This window comes from Sinohyriopsis cumingii, chromosome 1, assembly GCF_028554795.1.
Source record: "Sinohyriopsis cumingii isolate HCF-2022 chromosome 1, ASM2855479v2, whole genome shotgun sequence".
Lineage (NCBI taxonomy): Eukaryota > Metazoa > Mollusca > Bivalvia > Unionida > Unionidae > Sinohyriopsis > Sinohyriopsis cumingii.
In genome coordinates, this window is record NC_142961.1 from 142,939,640 (window position 1) to 142,959,358 (window position 19,719).

General features: G+C 35.4%; 1 protein-coding gene across 1 annotated transcript in view; it reads right to left on the reverse strand.

Moving 5' to 3' along the window:
• Positions 1-18,390, reverse strand: part of LOC149808053 (ribosome biogenesis protein BRX1 homolog) — a 28,678-nt gene extending 10,288 nt beyond the window's left edge. Inside the window, exons 1-6 of the mRNA XM_089949100.1 lie at positions 18,245-18,390; positions 14,172-14,283; positions 7,484-7,527; positions 4,287-4,357; positions 2,105-2,154; positions 721-794 (exon numbers count right to left, since the gene is read on the reverse strand). Of these exons, the coding sequence (XP_089805226.1) occupies positions 721-794; positions 2,105-2,154; positions 4,287-4,357; positions 7,484-7,527; positions 14,172-14,283; positions 18,245-18,361 (468 nt within the window). The 5' untranslated portion in view covers positions 18,362-18,390. The remainder of the gene's footprint in view (positions 1-720; positions 795-2,104; positions 2,155-4,286; positions 4,358-7,483; positions 7,528-14,171; positions 14,284-18,244) is intronic.
• Between the last annotated feature and the right edge of the window lie 1,329 nt (positions 18,391-19,719).

Below are 19,719 nucleotides of genomic sequence, written 5' to 3' on the forward strand. Positions count from 1 at the left end.
CAATTCATTTTGTAATGTGACAAGAGGTAGGACTGTATTATTTTCATCGATTTACAAGTTGTGACACTGGGTAAACTGACAGTAGAGCTATACCAACCAGGTAAAATGACAGAAGAGCTATACAAACTGGGTCATATGATAGAACAGCTATGCAAACTGGGTTAAATGACAGAAGAGCTATACAAACTAGGTCAAATGACAGAAGAGCTATGCAAAATGGGTCAAATGACATCAGAGCTATACAAACTAGGTCAAATGACAAAAGAGCTATGCAAAATGGGTCAAATGACAGAAGAGCTATATAGACTGGGTCAAATGAAGAACAGCTAAACAAACCAGGTCAAATGACAGAAGAGCTACACAAACCTGGGTCAAATGACAGAAGAGCTATACCAGCTGGGTCAAATGAAAGAAAAGCTATATATAAGACTGGTTCCAATAACAGAACAGCTGTACCAGACATGATTTTGGTCTTCCATAATAAAAGCTGAAAAAGTTTAGGGGGTTTGGTCAGATTAACTGAAAATATTCTATGAAATTCTGGTAACAAAGTGAAATTAACCAATTCATTTTGTAATGTGACAAGAGGTAGGACAGTATTATTTTGCATGGATTTACAAGTTGTGACACTGGGTAAAATGACAGTAGAGCTATACCAACTGGGTCAAATGACATATGAGCTATATAGACTGGGTCAAATGACAGAAGAGCTATACAAACCGGGTCAAATGACAGAAGAGGTCTTGAAGCTTTGAGACAATTTCCAGTCATCTTCAACTCTGACATGGTGTGAACTGTTAAAAAAATTCAGAAGAAAAACAATGTTTAAAAAAATGTAAATATCTTTTCGACTGAGTTGAGAAATATGCATGGTATTAACCATCAATTAAAAAATATATTAGATTGGGATTATCAATGTATTAGATTGGGATTATCAATGTATTAAAATTAGGATTATCAACGTATTCAATTAGGATTATCAACGTATTAGATTGGGATTATCAACGTATTAAATTGGGATTATCAACATATTAGATTGGGATTATCAACGTATTAGACTGGGATTATCAAAGCATTAAATTAGGATTATCAATGTATTAGATTGGGTTTATCAACATATTAGATTGGGATTATCAACATATTAAATTAGGATTATCAACGTATTAGATTGGGATTATCAGCGTATTAAATTAGGATTATCAACATATTAGATTGGGATTATCAATGTATTAAATTAGGATTATCAACGTATTAGATTGGGATTATCAACATATTAAATTAGGATTATCAATGTATTAGATTGGGATTATCAACGTATTAGATTGGGATTATCAACATAAACAACAATTGCTTTGTTGTAATCTAAATAAGACAATATGGCTGGATGAAATGTCAAAAGCTAACTTAAAATATTACACATTTGCAAAAGTCATTTAATTTCAGTTTCCAACTTAGTTCATGATTTGATAATTTCTTAGGACTGATCTACTGTAATTTTTCCGATCTTACAATTACATATTCCTGAACTGTTGACTCTTGATGACTTTAGACTGGTTTTTGCATGAACTGCCTTTGAAATCCAAGCTGAATCTATAAACTTTACATAAAAAATAATCTGGATGGCCAGAACAGCTCTCCCTTGAATTCATGAATTCAAACCCTTGATTTGTTGATTAGCAGGATTTTTAATCAAAATGTTTAATCATTAGGAAAGTATGAATGGTGACACATTTCACTTCAAATCTCTCACTTACCAAGCTGTGAGGACAGCGATGGCACATGCCATGTTATATTTTTACTGTCTGTAATTGGACTTTCCCTTCAAAATTTAAAACCAAAGAATATTGTTAACAATATTATTTTCTGAATTCACTGAATGAAGTATAGTTACAATATAAAATGTTTATATGCTGCTCAGTGGTGACACAAATTTTAAAAAGGTTTATACTAGCAAGTGTTGCAACTAACATAAATTACATTTTTTGGCACCCTGCTGTCTTTCAAAATTTGTAAAAATTTGAGGTTTATAACAACCTATAACATATGGACAACCATAATATCAACACAATATGATTACATTGTCTAAGTAAAAAATATTTCCTACCATTTTCCACAAGAAATTTAACTGAAGGCCCTCTTGGACAGTTTGATGCCCTGTAAAGACAAAATATTCTGGTTTAATTCCACAAATTCATCAGACAGCACCGGTGGCCTAGTGGTTAGAGCATCTGCCTCGGATGCAGGAGATCGTGGGTTCGATCCCCTGTCAAGTCTTAACAAAGACTTACAAAATAGTACTAACAGCTGCCTCGCTTGGCGCTCAGCATTAAGAGGTTAGTGTTAGGACTGGTCAGCCTGGTGTCAGGATAATGTGACTGGGAGGGACATCATGCTACATGTCTGCGGCATGATGCCCCAGTGCTAGACATCACTATAAACTGCCACACTGCAGACATTGTAGTGATATGATTGAAAACTTGTTAAAGCTATGTTAAAAATCCAAATCACACACATACACACACACCACAAATTCATCACATTTTACTATTCTTGAAACATTTTTATGTCAATATTGCTACTACAATGACTTCACATTCATATGGTAAATCAAATAAGGACTGTACAAATCCTATATTTTATTTTTTTGACAGCAGTCTTCAATTACTGAAACCTTTAAAATTCTGTTTATGTAAAATTTCTGACTGGAATATAAAAATATGTCATGCAAGGTTTGTGAAAGAAAAGAATCTCAAAATTTTCAAATGAAATGAACAATGTCTCGAGTTTGTGGAGAGCAATGGCTGGGAATTTAGGTACTTCACTGCCTGTTGGTCTGAGATGGAAACAAGGTATCCAATATGCTTTTCTTCTTATTCCCATGACATACTGACACATGAATCTGTACAAGAGGCTGACACATGAATCTGTACAAAAGGAAGTTATTTTAGAATATTTGTTAAGAACTAAAAATAAAATGTCAAAAATGGCCATTTTCAGGGACAAAGGTCATCTTATTGCAAAGGTTGTCATACAATATAATAGCACCATCCAGGTATGTTTTACATATGTACTGTCAAGGTATGCTATGTACATGTATCGTCCAGGTATGTTATGAACATGTACTGCCCAGGTATGTTGAGAAATTAGACATTTATCGTTCAACTTATTAAAATGTGATTTAATTTATTGCAAATCATTGTAAAGTAAGTTTAGTTTACTACTGATTCACTTTGATGTCGGTATAATGTAGTCTTTTTAATATGGAAGAAACCTGAAAACTTGGAGGAAATACATTTTCTTGGATTGGTGACCTATTACATTTTCATTTGCTGAAAACTGGACATTGAACACAGAACTGCAGTGATGGAAAATGAGTGCATTACCACTCTGATTATTAAGACCACATGAGGAGATGCATGGCACAACAAAATGCATACAGTTCTCCTTTATCTCTGCCCTGCATTCAGAGCATGTGACTCTTCACACTTTATAATTTTAGTGTACTGACTGTAGGAATCTCCAGTCACAAAAAAGAAATTTTCAAGTAGAAAAATAAAACATGCTCTCATGACCCGATTAATCTTAGTCATACAGAGTGATAGAAATAATGATGTAGCCATATAAATTTTAGGCTACATTCTAAACTCCTTATCTCTTGGTGAAGTGAAGAACATCAAAACAGCCTTCATTTAATGTCTTGGAATTACACATGAGTTATTTGCTCAAGAACTTATGTACTGCAAGGAGTTTTATTATTGATTTTGCTGTATGTCATGGGAAAATTTATCATTCCCCAAATGAAGCAACAGCTTGAAATCTCAACTGTCATTTCCCAAAAATAACTCACACGTTGCATTTAAATGTTAAATTTGTGCCCTGACAAGCAACTCGAACTCTCAAATACAGCATGCCAGTACCTGAAACTTGGACATAAAATGGCAATAAAACACTGATATTTTGAAGCTAACACGTGGATTGACAACCTTCACAAGTGCTGTTTAGTACAAGCTTTCTTTAAATGAAAGCTATTAATAGTAACACATTAAATTTCCACATCAAAGTACAAACCCAAGAATGTGATAGAATGTAAGGTTAACACAGGTGATCATCTTTGAAGTCCTAGGCACTTATATACACCATTTCTGAAATCCCTGGCAAATTTCAAGTAAAACAAGAATACATGTAGTTCCTGCTCAAAGATGTAGAAGTTATTAGAAAAGACTGGATGGTAAGGCTATAAACACTGAAAAATTGGACATGACAAGAACTTAAGACAAAAATCTTACCACAAGTACAGATCCTGCTTTTTCTTCCCTTCAAAAAACAGACATTTGTTGCAATTTTTCATCTCACACATCTGCATCAAAATAAAATAAGAAATATAACCAATAATGTCATGCAATATTTAAAGTGTATATTATAGATAAACACAAATACATGTAACCAATAATGTCATGCAATATTTAAAGTGTATACTGCAGATAAACAAAAATACCTGTCAACAGACAGGACGTTAGGCTGACCTGGGTGCAGAAATATAGGAATAAAGTGGTTTTTCCCACAAAGGAAATGTGTATGAACAATATAAGAACAATGGCATATTTTCTTATTTTCTATCATTTATCAAAATTAAATGCATAAAACCATCAATTTTCATTACAACTTACAGATTACTCAGTGTAACAATATAAAACCATCAATTTTCAACACAACTTACACTTTACTAATGTAACAATATAAAACAATCAATTTTCAACACAACTTACACTTTACTAATGTAACAATATAAAACAATCAATTTTCAACACAACTTACACTTTACTAATGTAACAATATAAAACCATCAATTTTCAACACAACTTACACTTTACTAATGTAACAATATAAAACCATCAATTTTCAATACAACTTACACTTTACTAATGTAACAATATAAAACCATCAATTTTCAACACAACTTACACTTTACTAATGTAACAATATAAAACCATCAATTTTCAACACAACTTACACTTTACTAATTTAACAATATAAAACCATCAATTTTCAATGCAACTTACACTTTACTAATGCAACAATATAAAACCATCAATTTTCAACACAACTTACACTTTACTAATGTAACAATATAAAACAATCAATTTTCAACACAACTTACACTTTACTAATGTAACAATATAAAACAATCAATTTTCAACACAACTTACACTTTACTAATGTAACAATATAAAACCATCAATTTTCAACACAACTTACACTTTACTAATGTAACAATATAAAACCATCAATTTTCAACACAACTTACACTTTACTAATGTAACAATATAAAACCATCAATTTTCAACACAACTTACACTTTACTAATGCAACAATATAAAACCATCAATTTTCAACACAATTTACACTTTACTAATGTAACAATATAAAACCATCAATTTTCAATGCAACTTACACTTTACTAATGTAACAATATAAAACCATCAATTTTCAACACAACTTACACTTTACTAATGTAACAATATAAAACAATCAATTTTCAACACAACTTACACTTTACTAATGTAACAATATAAAACCATCAATTTTCAACACAACTTACAGATTACTCAGTGTAACAATATAAAACCATCAATTTTCAATGCAACTTACACTTTACTAATGTAACAATATAAAACAATCAATTTTCAACACAACTTACACTTTACTAATGTAACAATATAAAATAATCAATTTTCAACACAACTTGCACTTTACTAATGTAACAATATAAAATCATCAATTTTCAATACAACTTACACTTTACTAATGTAACAATATAAAACCATCAATTTTCAATACAACTTACACTTTACTAATGTAACAATATAAAACCATCAATTTTCAACACAACTTATGGTATACTCAATGTATTACATGATTACATACATAGACAGAAATCATACAGACATTAAGGTTTAGGATTTGTACTTGCAAGCAGTAAGTATATATTCACATCTTTAACAACAGCTACCAGATATAAGTTAGGATTTGTACCTGCAAGCAGCAAATATATATTTGCAAATTTTACAACAGCTACCAGATAAAAGGAAAATAAATCTCTGAATAATTAACTACTTAAACCAATCATCTTAACACAATCCATGCACAAAAATGAAAAAAATTGTATCTGTTGAACATGAAAAAAATTGCAACAAAAATGGTACATAAAACCTTTATATATTGTTTGTTTTTATTAACAAAAATAGTGTTTAGAGGCAGGAAATTCTGTATCAACACCATGAAATTTACTAGCTTTTAAATAATTTAGAAGTTTTTTGTTATATTATCTGGGGTTTTCCTACAACAAACCATAATTAAGAAAATTCAACAAAGCTATTGACAAATGACAGCAATGCCAGGCAATACTTAAAGAAATAGTTACCAATTAAATAAGTCTGGTCAAGTGAAACTGGATATATTAAAAATAAAAGTAATTGATACAAAACAGCAAAGAATTTCATTAGAAAAAGCTATTATTTCCAATGTGATTATTAAATAATAATACTGGTAAACAAATATTCAACCACTTACACCCACCACCCCATGTACAAGTAAACCCCTCAATTTTTCAGAGTCCTGCCACACCCTTGTTTATGCAGTCTGTGTTTTTTTACCATGTCGTATGCAAGTTATAGAGGGAGAGGTATAAATGCATAGCAATAAAATTTCATGGTTATGCCAAAAAGTGCACATTTTCGACAGCATGTAAATTATGCAAGATGAAAAACAGTGATTCCACAGCAGATCTCAGGTTATTCTACAACAGTGGTTCTTAATCCATGGGATGTGACCCAAAACTGTGTCACCTGGCTGTCTTAAGTGGGTCACCAAGATCAACCATAATAATCTGAAATGTCCTGCCCAAGTGCTCTTTCTAGCATTCCATGGGTTATAAGGCCAACACCACAAACATAATCTGGGTCACTGCCCAACAAAGGTTAAGAACCACTGTTTAACAGATGTGTATTTCCACACAAAGGTGCCTACATGTGCAGTTTTTCATTTTACCTTCAATTGTGCACTAAATCCCCCCTCCATTTTTCATTTGACCCAGTTCTGACTCCAAGATTTTTTTTTATAAGGGGATTTTTAATCTCAATCTTACATCCAAGGTGAAAAACTGACATGGACACAACTTATTTCAAATAACCTGCTTCCATAACAGTGGACCAGGAAAGGGAAAAATCCATTGTTCTACAGGTAAAACTGTATCACTTGTTCAGAATTTTAAACAGAATCTGATAATAAAAAAAATAAATAGATTTTTTGCAGTTAATAAGAATTTTGATTCCTTAAGTTGACTATTTTGGGAATGTTCCAGCCCCAGTAGCCATGAGAATGAAGAACACATGCAGTTCTTGTTTTCTTTGAAAAGTACAAGGGACAATATCATAAAGACTTTACAACCTGAAATTGAAAACTGTTCAGTTATATCTGTACTTACCTCATTAATGACAAAAAGTTTATCTTTCCTATCCATCTTTGACTCTAAAAGAAAACAATAATACCAAATCATTTGAGATAGGTATGCTGCCTTTGACATAAAGCTAAATATAAATTTTGCATCTATTTTTCATTCTAAAAGGAAAATAATAAACATGATAAATAATGGTCAAAGTTAATTATCCAAAGTCCCTGGGAGACAAACATTGTGAGATAAATGATCGTCCAAAATAAATGTTAATAAAAATACATGGTCATTTCTGAAGGATATTCATGTGGGCAAGATGAGTACAAAATTTATACAACTGATCATCGACAACTACTGTTGTAGAAACTTTTGTGGTCAGATAAGACTTATTTCTGTACTTCTAGATCAGGACGAATTCATATATGCCAAATGGTGGAATGATATTTGGTTTCTGAGGATAACAGCTGTGGGATTTGGGCATAAAATGATGTCATTGGTGAGATTAGATGAATTAGAGGATAGTGTGATAGACTGAAAAAAAATCCATTTCATTTGTCTAAGAAAAAATGGTTGTTCATATGAATCAACATAAAAGCTGTCTTAAGAAGTTCTAAATGGACTCAAAGTTCTAGTCCCTCACTGTGTATCTGATGTATTTGCTGATAAGATTTAAAAGCTGATCTTTACACAAAGTGACCAGTCTAGTTTAGATCTTGCTAAATACCATTTCATTTGGCTAAGAAAAAGTGATTGTTCATATGAATCAACATAAAAGCTTTCTAAAGAGGAATATCTAAATGGACTCCTCAAAGTCCTAGTCCCTGACTGTGTATCAGATCAAGTAATTGCAGAAAAGATTTAAAAGCTGATCTTTACACAAAGTGACCAAAGTCTAGTTTAGATCTTATTAAAGTTGCATATAAATTGAGCAGGGCCTCCCTTCTGCTCCCTCGCATGTATTTACCACAACTCTTTTAGAAAGCTTGCCAGTAGCTTCTCGTGGGTCAGTGGTTCTTTCCAGGGTTTTCCTGGGTTCTTCCTCCACCATTAATACTGGCTGCCATGTATAGCCTATTGTGTGCTGAAAAATGGCGTTAAACCCCACAACAACAACAACAACAACCACAACTCTTTTTAAATCCAGGACTTTGAGACACTTGTCCCTCAGATATCAAATATATGGGAGAAAAGTTACGTTACAGTCAAAATAAAGTTCAACAAATTCAGTTTCCTCTACATCAGGAATAAAAGAACTGTCAAACTAGAACTGTGATCATCACAAGTATTACGTATCAGCAGAAGTACATACAGATTTTAGGTTTCAAAATTTTTAACCCATTTTCTTCTGACCATTCTGAACTACTGAGGCAAATCTGTAACTGAATTTAACAGCAAGCATACTCTTTTTGTACAATCGTGATGAAGAGTGCACCAAAGTCATGTGAATTTGATCCAATTCCAACATCAATGCTGCTTGAGTGCTTAGATCCTGTATTGCCTTCACTAACTGATGTTATTAATACCTCTCTCTCATCTGGGGAATTCCCATCATTTTTCAAAACTGCCATTGTAAAGCCTCTGCTGAAGAAACCAACACTAGACCATAACGATTTAAAGAACTACCGACCAGTTTCTAATCTCCCATTCATTTCAAAAATCTTAGAAACGGTTGTTCTATCCCAGCTTGTATCTCATCTAAATTCAAACTGTCTTTTTAGCAATGTACAATCTGCATATCACCCTTGCCACAGTACTGAAACTACTCTTCTAAAAGTAGTTAATGACATTCTCTCTGCATTGGATAGCAGAAAGATTACAGTCCTCACCCTCCTTGATTTGTCTGCAGCATTTGACACAATAGACCATGACATATTACTTCACCATCTCCAGCATGTATTTGGCATTCATGATACAGCCTTACTGTGGTTCAAGTCCTACTTGGTCAACAGGACACAAATTGTATCTGCAAATGGAATACACTCCAATCCAATTGATCTATGTTGTGGTGTTCCACAGGGGTCTGTTATTGGACATGTTCTCTTCATTCTATACACTCAAGTCACTCTCAAGTGTCATAGATCATCATCCAGTGTCTTATCAACTGTACGCTGATGACATGCAAATATACAAATCTAGCCACCCAACTGAAGTTGATGCTACTGTCCAAGGTGTAGAGAGGTGCATTTCTGATGTGAAATCATGGATGACTTGTAACGAGCTGCAGATGAATGATGATAAAACTGAGGCCATTCTGATCACAACACAAAGACTTTCTCATTCACATCCTTTACCTAAAACAATATCAGCAACACCAACATTAAATTCACACAATCAGTACGAAACCTTGGTGTTACTCTGGACAGTACTCTCACATTGCACCAACATGTCATGAACATATGCAAGGCTGCATATCTCGAGCTGAGACGCATCAGCTCAATTCGCAAATATCTTTCAGTTGATGCCACTAAAACACTTGTGTGTTCATTAGTACTTTCAAGACTGGACTATTGTAACTCAATTCTGTCTGGTTCATCTCAATATCTGCTCCAGAAACTTCAAAAAGTTCAAAACACAGCTGCTTGGATCATACTTAGAGTACCACGATCAGAGCACACCTCCCCGCTGCTCTGTACCCTACAATGGCTATCCCTTCGATCCAAAATCAAACACAAAACTTGATCTCTGTGCTACATTTCACTGTTGGACTCTAGTCCAACATACCTTAATGACCTCACCCATGTGTACACACCAGCAAGATACTTACGCTCCTCTTCTGACAATCGTATACTCATTATTCCAAGTATGAAAACAAAGTCATATGGACAGCGTTCTTTTGCATACCAGGGCTCAGCAATGTGGAATGAATTGCCCACTGAACTTAGACACAAAGACACTGTGATCACATTCAAGAGTGCTCTCAAAACTCACTTATTTCGACAACAAGAACAAACTTAAAGACCTAATAATGTTTCCTACCTGAATATTCTCAGCATGTTTTTTATTTTATTTTTTTAATGTTTTTCTAATTTCATGTTTGTTTTTGTAATAATATTATTATGTTTCTTATCTTATAGGTGTTGTCTAAAGTTGTAAAGTGCTTAGAGCTTCTAAAGATTAGGCGCTATATAAAGTCCTCATTATTATTATTATTAGTGATCAAAACAGTGATGACTTACGATCAGCAGTCAGTTCTAGCATTATGGCATTTGACTAATTAATTTTTATAATAAAAAAGTTATGTCCATGCTTTTCTCTTTCTAACTGTAATGGTATGACAAAATTTAGCTTGATGTCCATGCTCTTATTCAGATTTTCAGCTGATGGATTGGGAATGAAATCTCTAAGGACCTTAATTCTGTTCCACGATAGCATAAAACTGAGCTAAATACAAAAGTTTAAAGTAATTGATAGAATATGAAAAGTAGATCACTATATCCTACTTTTGCCAGTGATGATTGGTACTTTCCATTATAAAATCTTGACAGTGAGCAATATGCAGAAACTTATGTAATCGATGAAATGTGAAAAGTACATCCCTACAACCTACATTTGCCAGTGGCTAGTTCTGCTCTCTAAAATAATACAAAATCATGATTACATAAAGTATTGTCAGAGAAAGTGAGCCAAATGCAAACACTAAAGTAATCAATTTAATGTGAAAAGTAGATTCCAATGACCTATGTTTGCCAGTGATTAGTGGTTGTAGTTGTTACTGTTATAGGGTTTAATGCCATTTTTTCAGCACAAAATAGGCTATACATGGCAGCCAGTATAAATAGTGGAGGAAGAACCCAGAAAAACCACAGCAAGAACCCCCGACCCAGAAAAACCCCAGTAAGAACTACTGGCAAGCTTTCTCACATACCCACATCAGCTGAGCCTGAGACTCAGCCCCACACAGATAGAGGTGAAATGGCAGTGATCCGTAACGGTGAGCACTTTAGACCACTCAGCCGCTCAGGGCCCCATGTTTAGTGGTACTGTCCAAGATAATAAGAGATCATAACTACATAGTGTTGTCAGAGCTAGTGAGCTAAATGCAATAACTTCAATGAAGAGGTAGGCTGCTGCTATTTACTTTTTCCCCTTGACAAGTAGTACTCTCCAAGATGAATATACCCACTAAGTTTCATGACAACTTTTGCTCGTAACATACAGTACTCTCCAAGATGGATATACCCATCAAGTATTATGACTACTTTTGCCAAGAGTAGTACTCTCCAAGATGGATATACCGATAAAGTGTCACTGAGTACTTTTGCCATGATGTGTAGTACTCACCAAGATGGATATACCCATCAAAATTCATTGACTACTTCTGCCTATGACATCTAGTACTCTCCAAGCTGGAGATACCCAACAAGTTTCATTGACTATTTTTGCCATGTGGTCATTTATAAGAGTACATCAAATAAACGTCTTTAGCTTTCGTTATTGTGTTTATTTCCGAATGTAGCGGAATAAACAGTGCACATGGCCTCATCAAGACATGCTATCCTTTGATGATAAAAACATACAAACTTGGGTTTCAAAACTTTAACAATAGTGTGTAAATAGCAATTTGTGTCTTAGGATCAGAATCAGTGATCTGGATATATATTGTCTGCCTCTTGTACACTATTTCATCCTAAAATTAGTTTGAAACTGTAAGTGAACCAGTAGGCCTAACAGGAAATAATGGCTGACTTCGCTAAATCTAAGATGTACCAGTTTATTAGATTGTCTGTTTTCGTAAATTATAGGGCAAATATACAATTCATTGAAAGCAAAGCCTAGGTATTATTTTATTAAAGATTTAACTTTAAAATGTAAATTATGTAGGTCAGAAGCATATGGGACAATGCTATGTTGTGGAATTCGCAAGATGTGCTGTAAGGTCTAAGTTGTTATATATCTTGTGTTTCTTGCTTTGCACCCACTTCTCCCTGTTGAGCTCCCACTTCTCCCTGTTGAGCTCTCATTTCTCCCTGTTGAGCTCCCACTTCTCCCTGTTGAGCTCTCATTTCTCCCTGTTGAGCCCTCACTTCTCCCTGTTGAGCTCTCATTTCTCCCTGTTGAGCTCCCACTTCTCCCTGTTGAGCTCCCACTTCTCCCTGTTGAGCTCTCATTTCTCCCTGTTGAGCTCCCACTTCTCCCTGTTGAGCTCCCACTTCTCCCTGTTGAGCTCCCACTTCTCCCTGTTGAGCTCTCATTTCTCCCTGTTGAGCTCCCACTTCTCCCTGTTGAGCTCCCACTTCTCCCTGTTGAGCTCTCATTTCTCCCTGTTGAGCTCTCATTTCTCCCTGTTCTGTCCAAAAGGAGTAGTAACTTTTCCCTAATATTCAAGTAAAGCTTGAACCTGAGGGGGACTGCAACTTCTGGACTCCTAGTTTTAAAATCCTAGCGAGACCTCTGATATACCCAACTAGTTTTATTGACTACTTTTGCCCTTGACAAGTAGTACTCTCCAAGATGGATACACCCATCAAGTTTTATTGACTACTTTTGCCCAAGACATCTAGTACTCTCCAAGATGGATATACCCATCAAGTTTTATTGACTATTTTTGCCCATTTGAAGTAGTGCTCTCAATGTTTGATTTCCCTATTGTTTCATGACTACTTTTGCTCAAGATGAGTTTTACTGTCCAATATGAATACACCATTCCAGTTTCATTGACTTTTGATGGATATATCAATGTTTCATGACTACTTTTTCCCCACTGTGAGCAGCATCCTCCAAGATGGATTCCCCCATCAAGTTTCATTGATTGCTGTGCCCACTGTGAGTAGCATCCTCCAAGATGGATTCCCCCATCAAGTTTCATTGATCACTGTGCCCACTGTGAGTAGCATCCTCCAAGATGGATTCCCCCATCAAGTTTCATTGATTGCTGTGCCCACTGTGAGTAGCATCCTCCAAGATGGATTCCCCCATCAAGTTTCATTGATCACTGTGTTCACCGTGAGTAGCATTCTCCAAGATGGATTCCCCCATCAAGTTTCATTGATCACTGTGTTCACTTGAGTAGCATTCTCCAAGATGGATTCCCCCATCAAGTTTTATTGATTACTGTGCCCACTGTGAGTAGCATCCTCCAAGATGGATTCCCCCATCAAGTTTCATTGATCACTGTGTCCACTGTGAGTAGCATCCTCCAAGATGGATTCCCCCATCAAGTTTCATTGATCACTGTGTCCACTGTGAGTAGCATCCTCCAAGATGGATTCCCCCATCAAGTTTCATTGATCACTGTGTCCAATGTGAGTAGCATCCTCCAAGATGGATTCCCCCATCAAGTTTTAATGATTACTTTGCCCACTGTGAATAGCATCCTCCAAAATAAATACACTGATCAAGTTTCATGATTATATATATAATACACACATTGTGGATTTCAGAAAATCAATTTTTAAAAGTGGAAATTAATCCGTCCATGCAGTTGTATGCAACAGATAGTGGTCATCATGAATGTCCACATTGTAGCTCATAGTAGAAAACTTTAGTTAAGTTTTATTGCTGCCCCCACCCCCCCCATGCCTCTGTTCTAGTTTTGCCCAATGTGAGTTATATTAATTCAGCCAAGTTTCATGATCATACATAAAACAGTGCCAGGGAAAAGCTAACTAAATGTTAAAAGTCAACATTGACATCCATGATGACAACATTGGAAAGTGATTCCTATGTCTTGTCTACGATTTACAGGCAACACAAAAATTACTCATAACACAGTGAATTGTACCTGATTTTGAATGAGGCATCAATGTGCGAAGATCTATCATTAAATGACGTGCTCTGAAAGAAATCCCTCTTGAGGAAAATATTAGTACCCTCTCTTTGTTGGTCCACTTGGTCTACAACAGAGAGAGAGATATAACAATGATTGTCAAGCAAAAATATGTAAATGTAATGTACTGAAATATTTTTTCAAATCAATGTAGTACATGTACTGAACCACTCGGTTGAAAGAAGTTAACAGGTTTTATAACATGCAATTCTCTAGCTCTAAAATGAGGTATCTATACCAAGCATAAAGTAGCTGATATAGAAACAAGAATGCCAGGGCCTGTGTGACAGTGTCATGTATCTGATAAAGAGACAAGAAAGCCAGGACCTGTATGACAAGTGTCATGTATCTGGTAAGAGAGAGGAAAATCAGGGCCTGCATGACAGTGTCAAGTATCTAATAAAAAAAGACAAGAAAACCAGGGCCTGCATGACAGTGTCAAGTAGCTGATATAGCAACAAAAATGTCAGGGACTGCGAGATTGTTATGTATCCAATATAGTCAAGAATGCCAGGGCCTGAGTGACAGTGTCAAGTGTTACTTATATTCGATTTAATTTATATTTGATTTAATTTAATTGTGTGTAAGTTTTAAAATCATTTTATTTTTAATTTCATTACATGTCAAAATAATGTAGTTTTGTTAACTAGGAACTTGATTTCAGAAAATAGTTTGACCTTGATTCTTCAGTTGTAAACACCTTATGCTGACCTAGTTCATAACCTTAATTCAGAAATCATTTAGACAAGTAAACAACTTTTTATTTTTATACTATTCTTGGAGTAAAATGATTGGTCTTTTTCAAGGCCATACTGGGGTGATGTGCTTTTAGAAAGAAATACTTCTTGACGATTCTGGAAAGTTGACCCTCATCCGGGAATTTGTTTTGCATTTCAAATTACTGTATAATCTTTGTTTATAGAGATATTTCTAGTTGGGCTTCTAAACACTTGGACATAAAGGTGTTTCTTTTGTTGTGACATTTTGGGAATTACATTTTAATGTTTATTCAAATTATTTGGATTCTAAAGGACAATTCTACTTTCCTGTAAAGATTTGAGCGCTCATACAGAATTCTTAGACAAAGACATCCCATACTGTCATGATCGGTTATGTCTTTTCAAGGTAAGAATTTTATTCTTAATTAAGTATTTGTTTATTTAGCCAACAGAAGACTGGTGGAGACAAAAGCTGACTTCGATTCCATAATGTAAATGTCAGAACTGAAAGATTCCAGAACACTGTTACTCAAACTACAAGGTCAAGTTGACCACGACTTTGGCACCTCGGGAAAAAATCAGCAGATATATTTGATTCTGACTGGATACGCTAAATTAAGGGTGCATCTTTCACACGAAACTCTTTGGGCATTAAATAATGTCTTCATCGAAATACACATCAGCCTAAGCTTTTCTGCAAGAGAAAACAAGTGTAAGAAGACACTGAGAGTAAATTTGGGAGAAATTCTCTCATAAAACTGTTGATCAAGAGGACTGTTGTCGAGAAAAACCGATGAACAAATTTGGCGGTAGAAGCTAGAAATGCTTGAGAGCTCAAAGGGAGAAAATAGCTCCTGTGACTATTATCTATGAGACGTATTCTGAGACATATCCTGTTATGCATTATCTCTCAGACATATTATCCTGAGATCCAGGTATCTGTGAATCTACATGATACGCAGAGAGTTGAGGGTCGAAAGTGGCAAGACAGAGGCAAGTCAAAGGAACAGCTACAGTGGAAATGGAGTGAACCAGAGAAGCAGCTTATGCAACTGTACAAGGCATTGTTCGCTCGATCCTATGATGAACTGATTCTATCAGTAAAACAGATCAGCTACTTTATTTCAATATATTTGTGTTTTTGTAATTCGGTGAAAGTTTTATTTCTAGAAGCAGAGTATATTCCTGATGTATGGAATTCTCACAGTTGTTCTATGTAATTGATTAAATTGTTGTTTACATGTACGGGGGCTCGTGTTGGTCTGTTAGATATATCTGCTCACATCTCTATCTATTCCACCTATAAGTTTCACCACTACATTTATATTTAATCTAAGTGAGCAATAACATCGAGGGCAGTCAACCTCAAAATAACGAGAACCAAATGAAACAGACACCTTGAAAGAATGTACAATCCGCCAACCCATAAACTTCTTGCAAGAAGAGGGGCCTTTGTGTAAGGTTTCTACAAAGTGGACAGTGGGTCGCTTACACATATTTTTATTCGTTTTGTTAAAGAATATTTCAACTTAACCCGATTTTGGCATATCCCAGCTTTCATCACTTTCCAGACAACTGTAGGCCAATAAAACTTGAAAACAGGTCCATTTCTTTTGTGAGAATTTGAATTTATTAGAGAAAAGACATCAGGATAAGTAAAATCTGACAAAAACATAACTTTACTTTGTAGAAAAATGCATTTATTTTAGTTGCCAGTTATTCCCGAAAATGTTACTTTCATTACGATGTTAGTCGACATCAAAACATACAGCACTGTTAGTTAGGCAGTAAGACCCTGATGCCCAAAACATAAATATCAGCATCAAGATTTTACATGTAGGACTAAGTGAGACACCGGTAAATCCAAAAAGTGATTATTACTTTGTGAAAATTATTTTTTGCGCAAAGCTAATTTCAGATCATCAGTGTAACTGGAGTAAAGCATGGACAATTTGTATTTATAACCTCTTCTTGTTGCGAATAAGGCTTTAAATAGTTTCAGCAGTCTAACACCACAGGTGCTCGACGCGAGCTTGATGTTAAGAAAAAAATAATAATCTAAAGGAAAAAAATATCATGCAGAGTGACAAAAATACCTTAGATTACCCCGATGACCCGTTCTGACATAGGACCCTCTCTATGATAATATATAAGAGAGAAGGTACGGAACTTCCAAATACTTCGCTCCACCCAAGACCCTCGATTTCCTTCTGCTTTTTCCGTCTTTAAAGGCACGCGACCATACTATATGGCTTGTTTTACTTCTGAGATATTTTTCTATCCATCAAGCCATCATTGACTTTTCTGCGTTGTACCAAACTGAAGTTACGGGCTCTGAAACGTGCAATTTTCGCGAAGTTTACCTTTGTGGACACTTCCGTGCTCATCTGAAAACTGGTGACAAGAGCAATATGGACAATGTTTTCAACTCTATGGTGCACCCCTTCTTGAATTACAGAACAACGATAGATGCAAAAGTAAGGTTTTACTTACCATTAACTCGATTCAACTTTAGGAATCCTGTTCCATGCAAGTATTATACATTGTCTTCTTCACTGCACAACAAATCGTATACATGCATCTCTATTTTCAAAATAGGCGTCACTAACGTCAACCCCGAAATATGATTGACTCAAAAGGTTATTCTTATTATCATAGGAGCACGGAAGTGTCCACAAAGGAAAACTTCGCAAAAATCGCACGTTTCGGAGCCGTAACTTCAGTTTGGTACAACGCAGAAAAGTCAATGATGGCTTGATGGATGGAAAAATATCTCAGGAATAAAACAAGCCATATAGTATGGACGTATGCCTTTAAAGACGGAAATAGCATAAGGAAATCGAGGGTCATAGGTGGAGTGAAGTATATGGAAGTTCCGTACCTTCTCTCTTATATATTATGATAGAGAGGGTCCTATGTCAAAACGGGTCATCGGGGTAATCTAAGGTATTTTTGTCACTCTGTATGATTTTTTTCCTTTACATTATTATTTTTTCTTAACATCAAGCTCGCGTCGAGCACCTGTGTCTAACACAAGTTCATTACTCACAAATTGTTCACAGAAGCCAGTTATTTGTTTTGAACATGTTATAGAAATTATAAGTCAATGAAAGAAATGGCCAATTATGTGCATTCTTATCGTATTAACGATTTTCCTTAATGAAATCAGTGGGGGGGGGTGTTTAGAAACAAACGGGAATTATGCAAAACTACTGTACTATAATAGCGTCGACAAAATGCCTACTGAGTAATGAACTGTAATGTGCACGTGCTGTGTATAATAACGCCAAGTGGACTAATAGTTCCTACCTGCTTTTTGGGAGGTTCATCAGAATATACAGTAGCGGGTAAAGTTTCAATTTCTTTACTGACATTTTCTTTCTCACTATTTTTGTCAGTTTCACGTGTTCTTTTCCTCTTCCCCATGTTTCTGATCACTACCTACGATAAATGCAGTAGTGTTCCGGAGAAAAGAAACGGACTAAAAATTTACAGTGACACATGAACGGGAGCGGAATTTTCTGTAACCAGTCTATTAGGTGCAAATGTTATGTGCAACGTTGATCCAAGTTTCGCAGGTCATCGTGCATTACAAATAAAATACTTAATCTTTGTTTATGATGCCTTATCACACGATTTCATCCAAAGTATTTCAACTTTTGTAAATACCACGATTTAACCGATATTATCAGATATTATAAAGGAACAATCAGCTCAAAATAATCATCATAAATTAACGTATCAATGAGCAGCCTTCACACAGTTTTATTTTTATAACTGCAATTATTGTTTCGTTTACACATGGGTTGATTCAAAGCTATAGTATTAGTAATACATGAGAAGTGTAATATGACAATACAGGAACAAGGGAGATCATGTGTTACACAGGGTAAAGTGACCATGAGAATTTAACATTAGGTCGCCATTTTTTTAATACATAGAAACAAAATTAGTTGTCTAAAATATTGGTCTGTATATTTTCACACGGGGAGTTTCTCCTGGCTGATAAGGTAACAGTGTAACAATATGAGTCTGACTGCAGTCTAAATGAGATGAATGGCACGTTGTATGGAACGGGGGCCCCGAGTGGCCGTTCTGGATCACTGCCATCTCACCTCTGCCTGCGTGGGTTCGAGTCTCAGGCTCGGCTAACGTGGGTACGTGAGAAAGCCTGCCAGTAGTTTCTCGTGGGTCGGTGGTTTTTCCCGTGGTTTTCCAGGTTTCTTCCTCCACCAGTGATACTGGCCGCCATGTATACCCTGTCTTGTGCTGAAAATGGCGTTAAACCCTACAACACCATCGTATGGACCACTCCGGTGTTAGTGGTTAGAGCGTTCAACTCGGATGCATCTGCCTCATTTTGGCGTTCGGCATTAAGAGGTTAGTGCAAGGACTGGTGGGCTTGGTATCATTGGTGGGACATGATGCTACATATCTGCGCCATAATGTCCCAGTGCAAGATATCACTCTAAACTGCCACACTACAGACATCGAAGCGATGTAACTGAAAATTTGTTAAAGGTACGTTCAAAATACAAATTACACACACATACACACACACACACCAAATACGTCGTATGCTTATCATGTGTGATGCGGACATGCGTCATCAGACATTGAATGCATACGAACATTCATGTAGCACATGAAATATCTGTGAACATTTTAAAACAAACCCTTAGTTTGAAGATTATTTAACCCAAAACCTTTTACATTATAAAAATGTTTCAGCAAAATAAAGAAAAATCACTGTGCATACAAACAATTGTCTTGAAGAATTAATT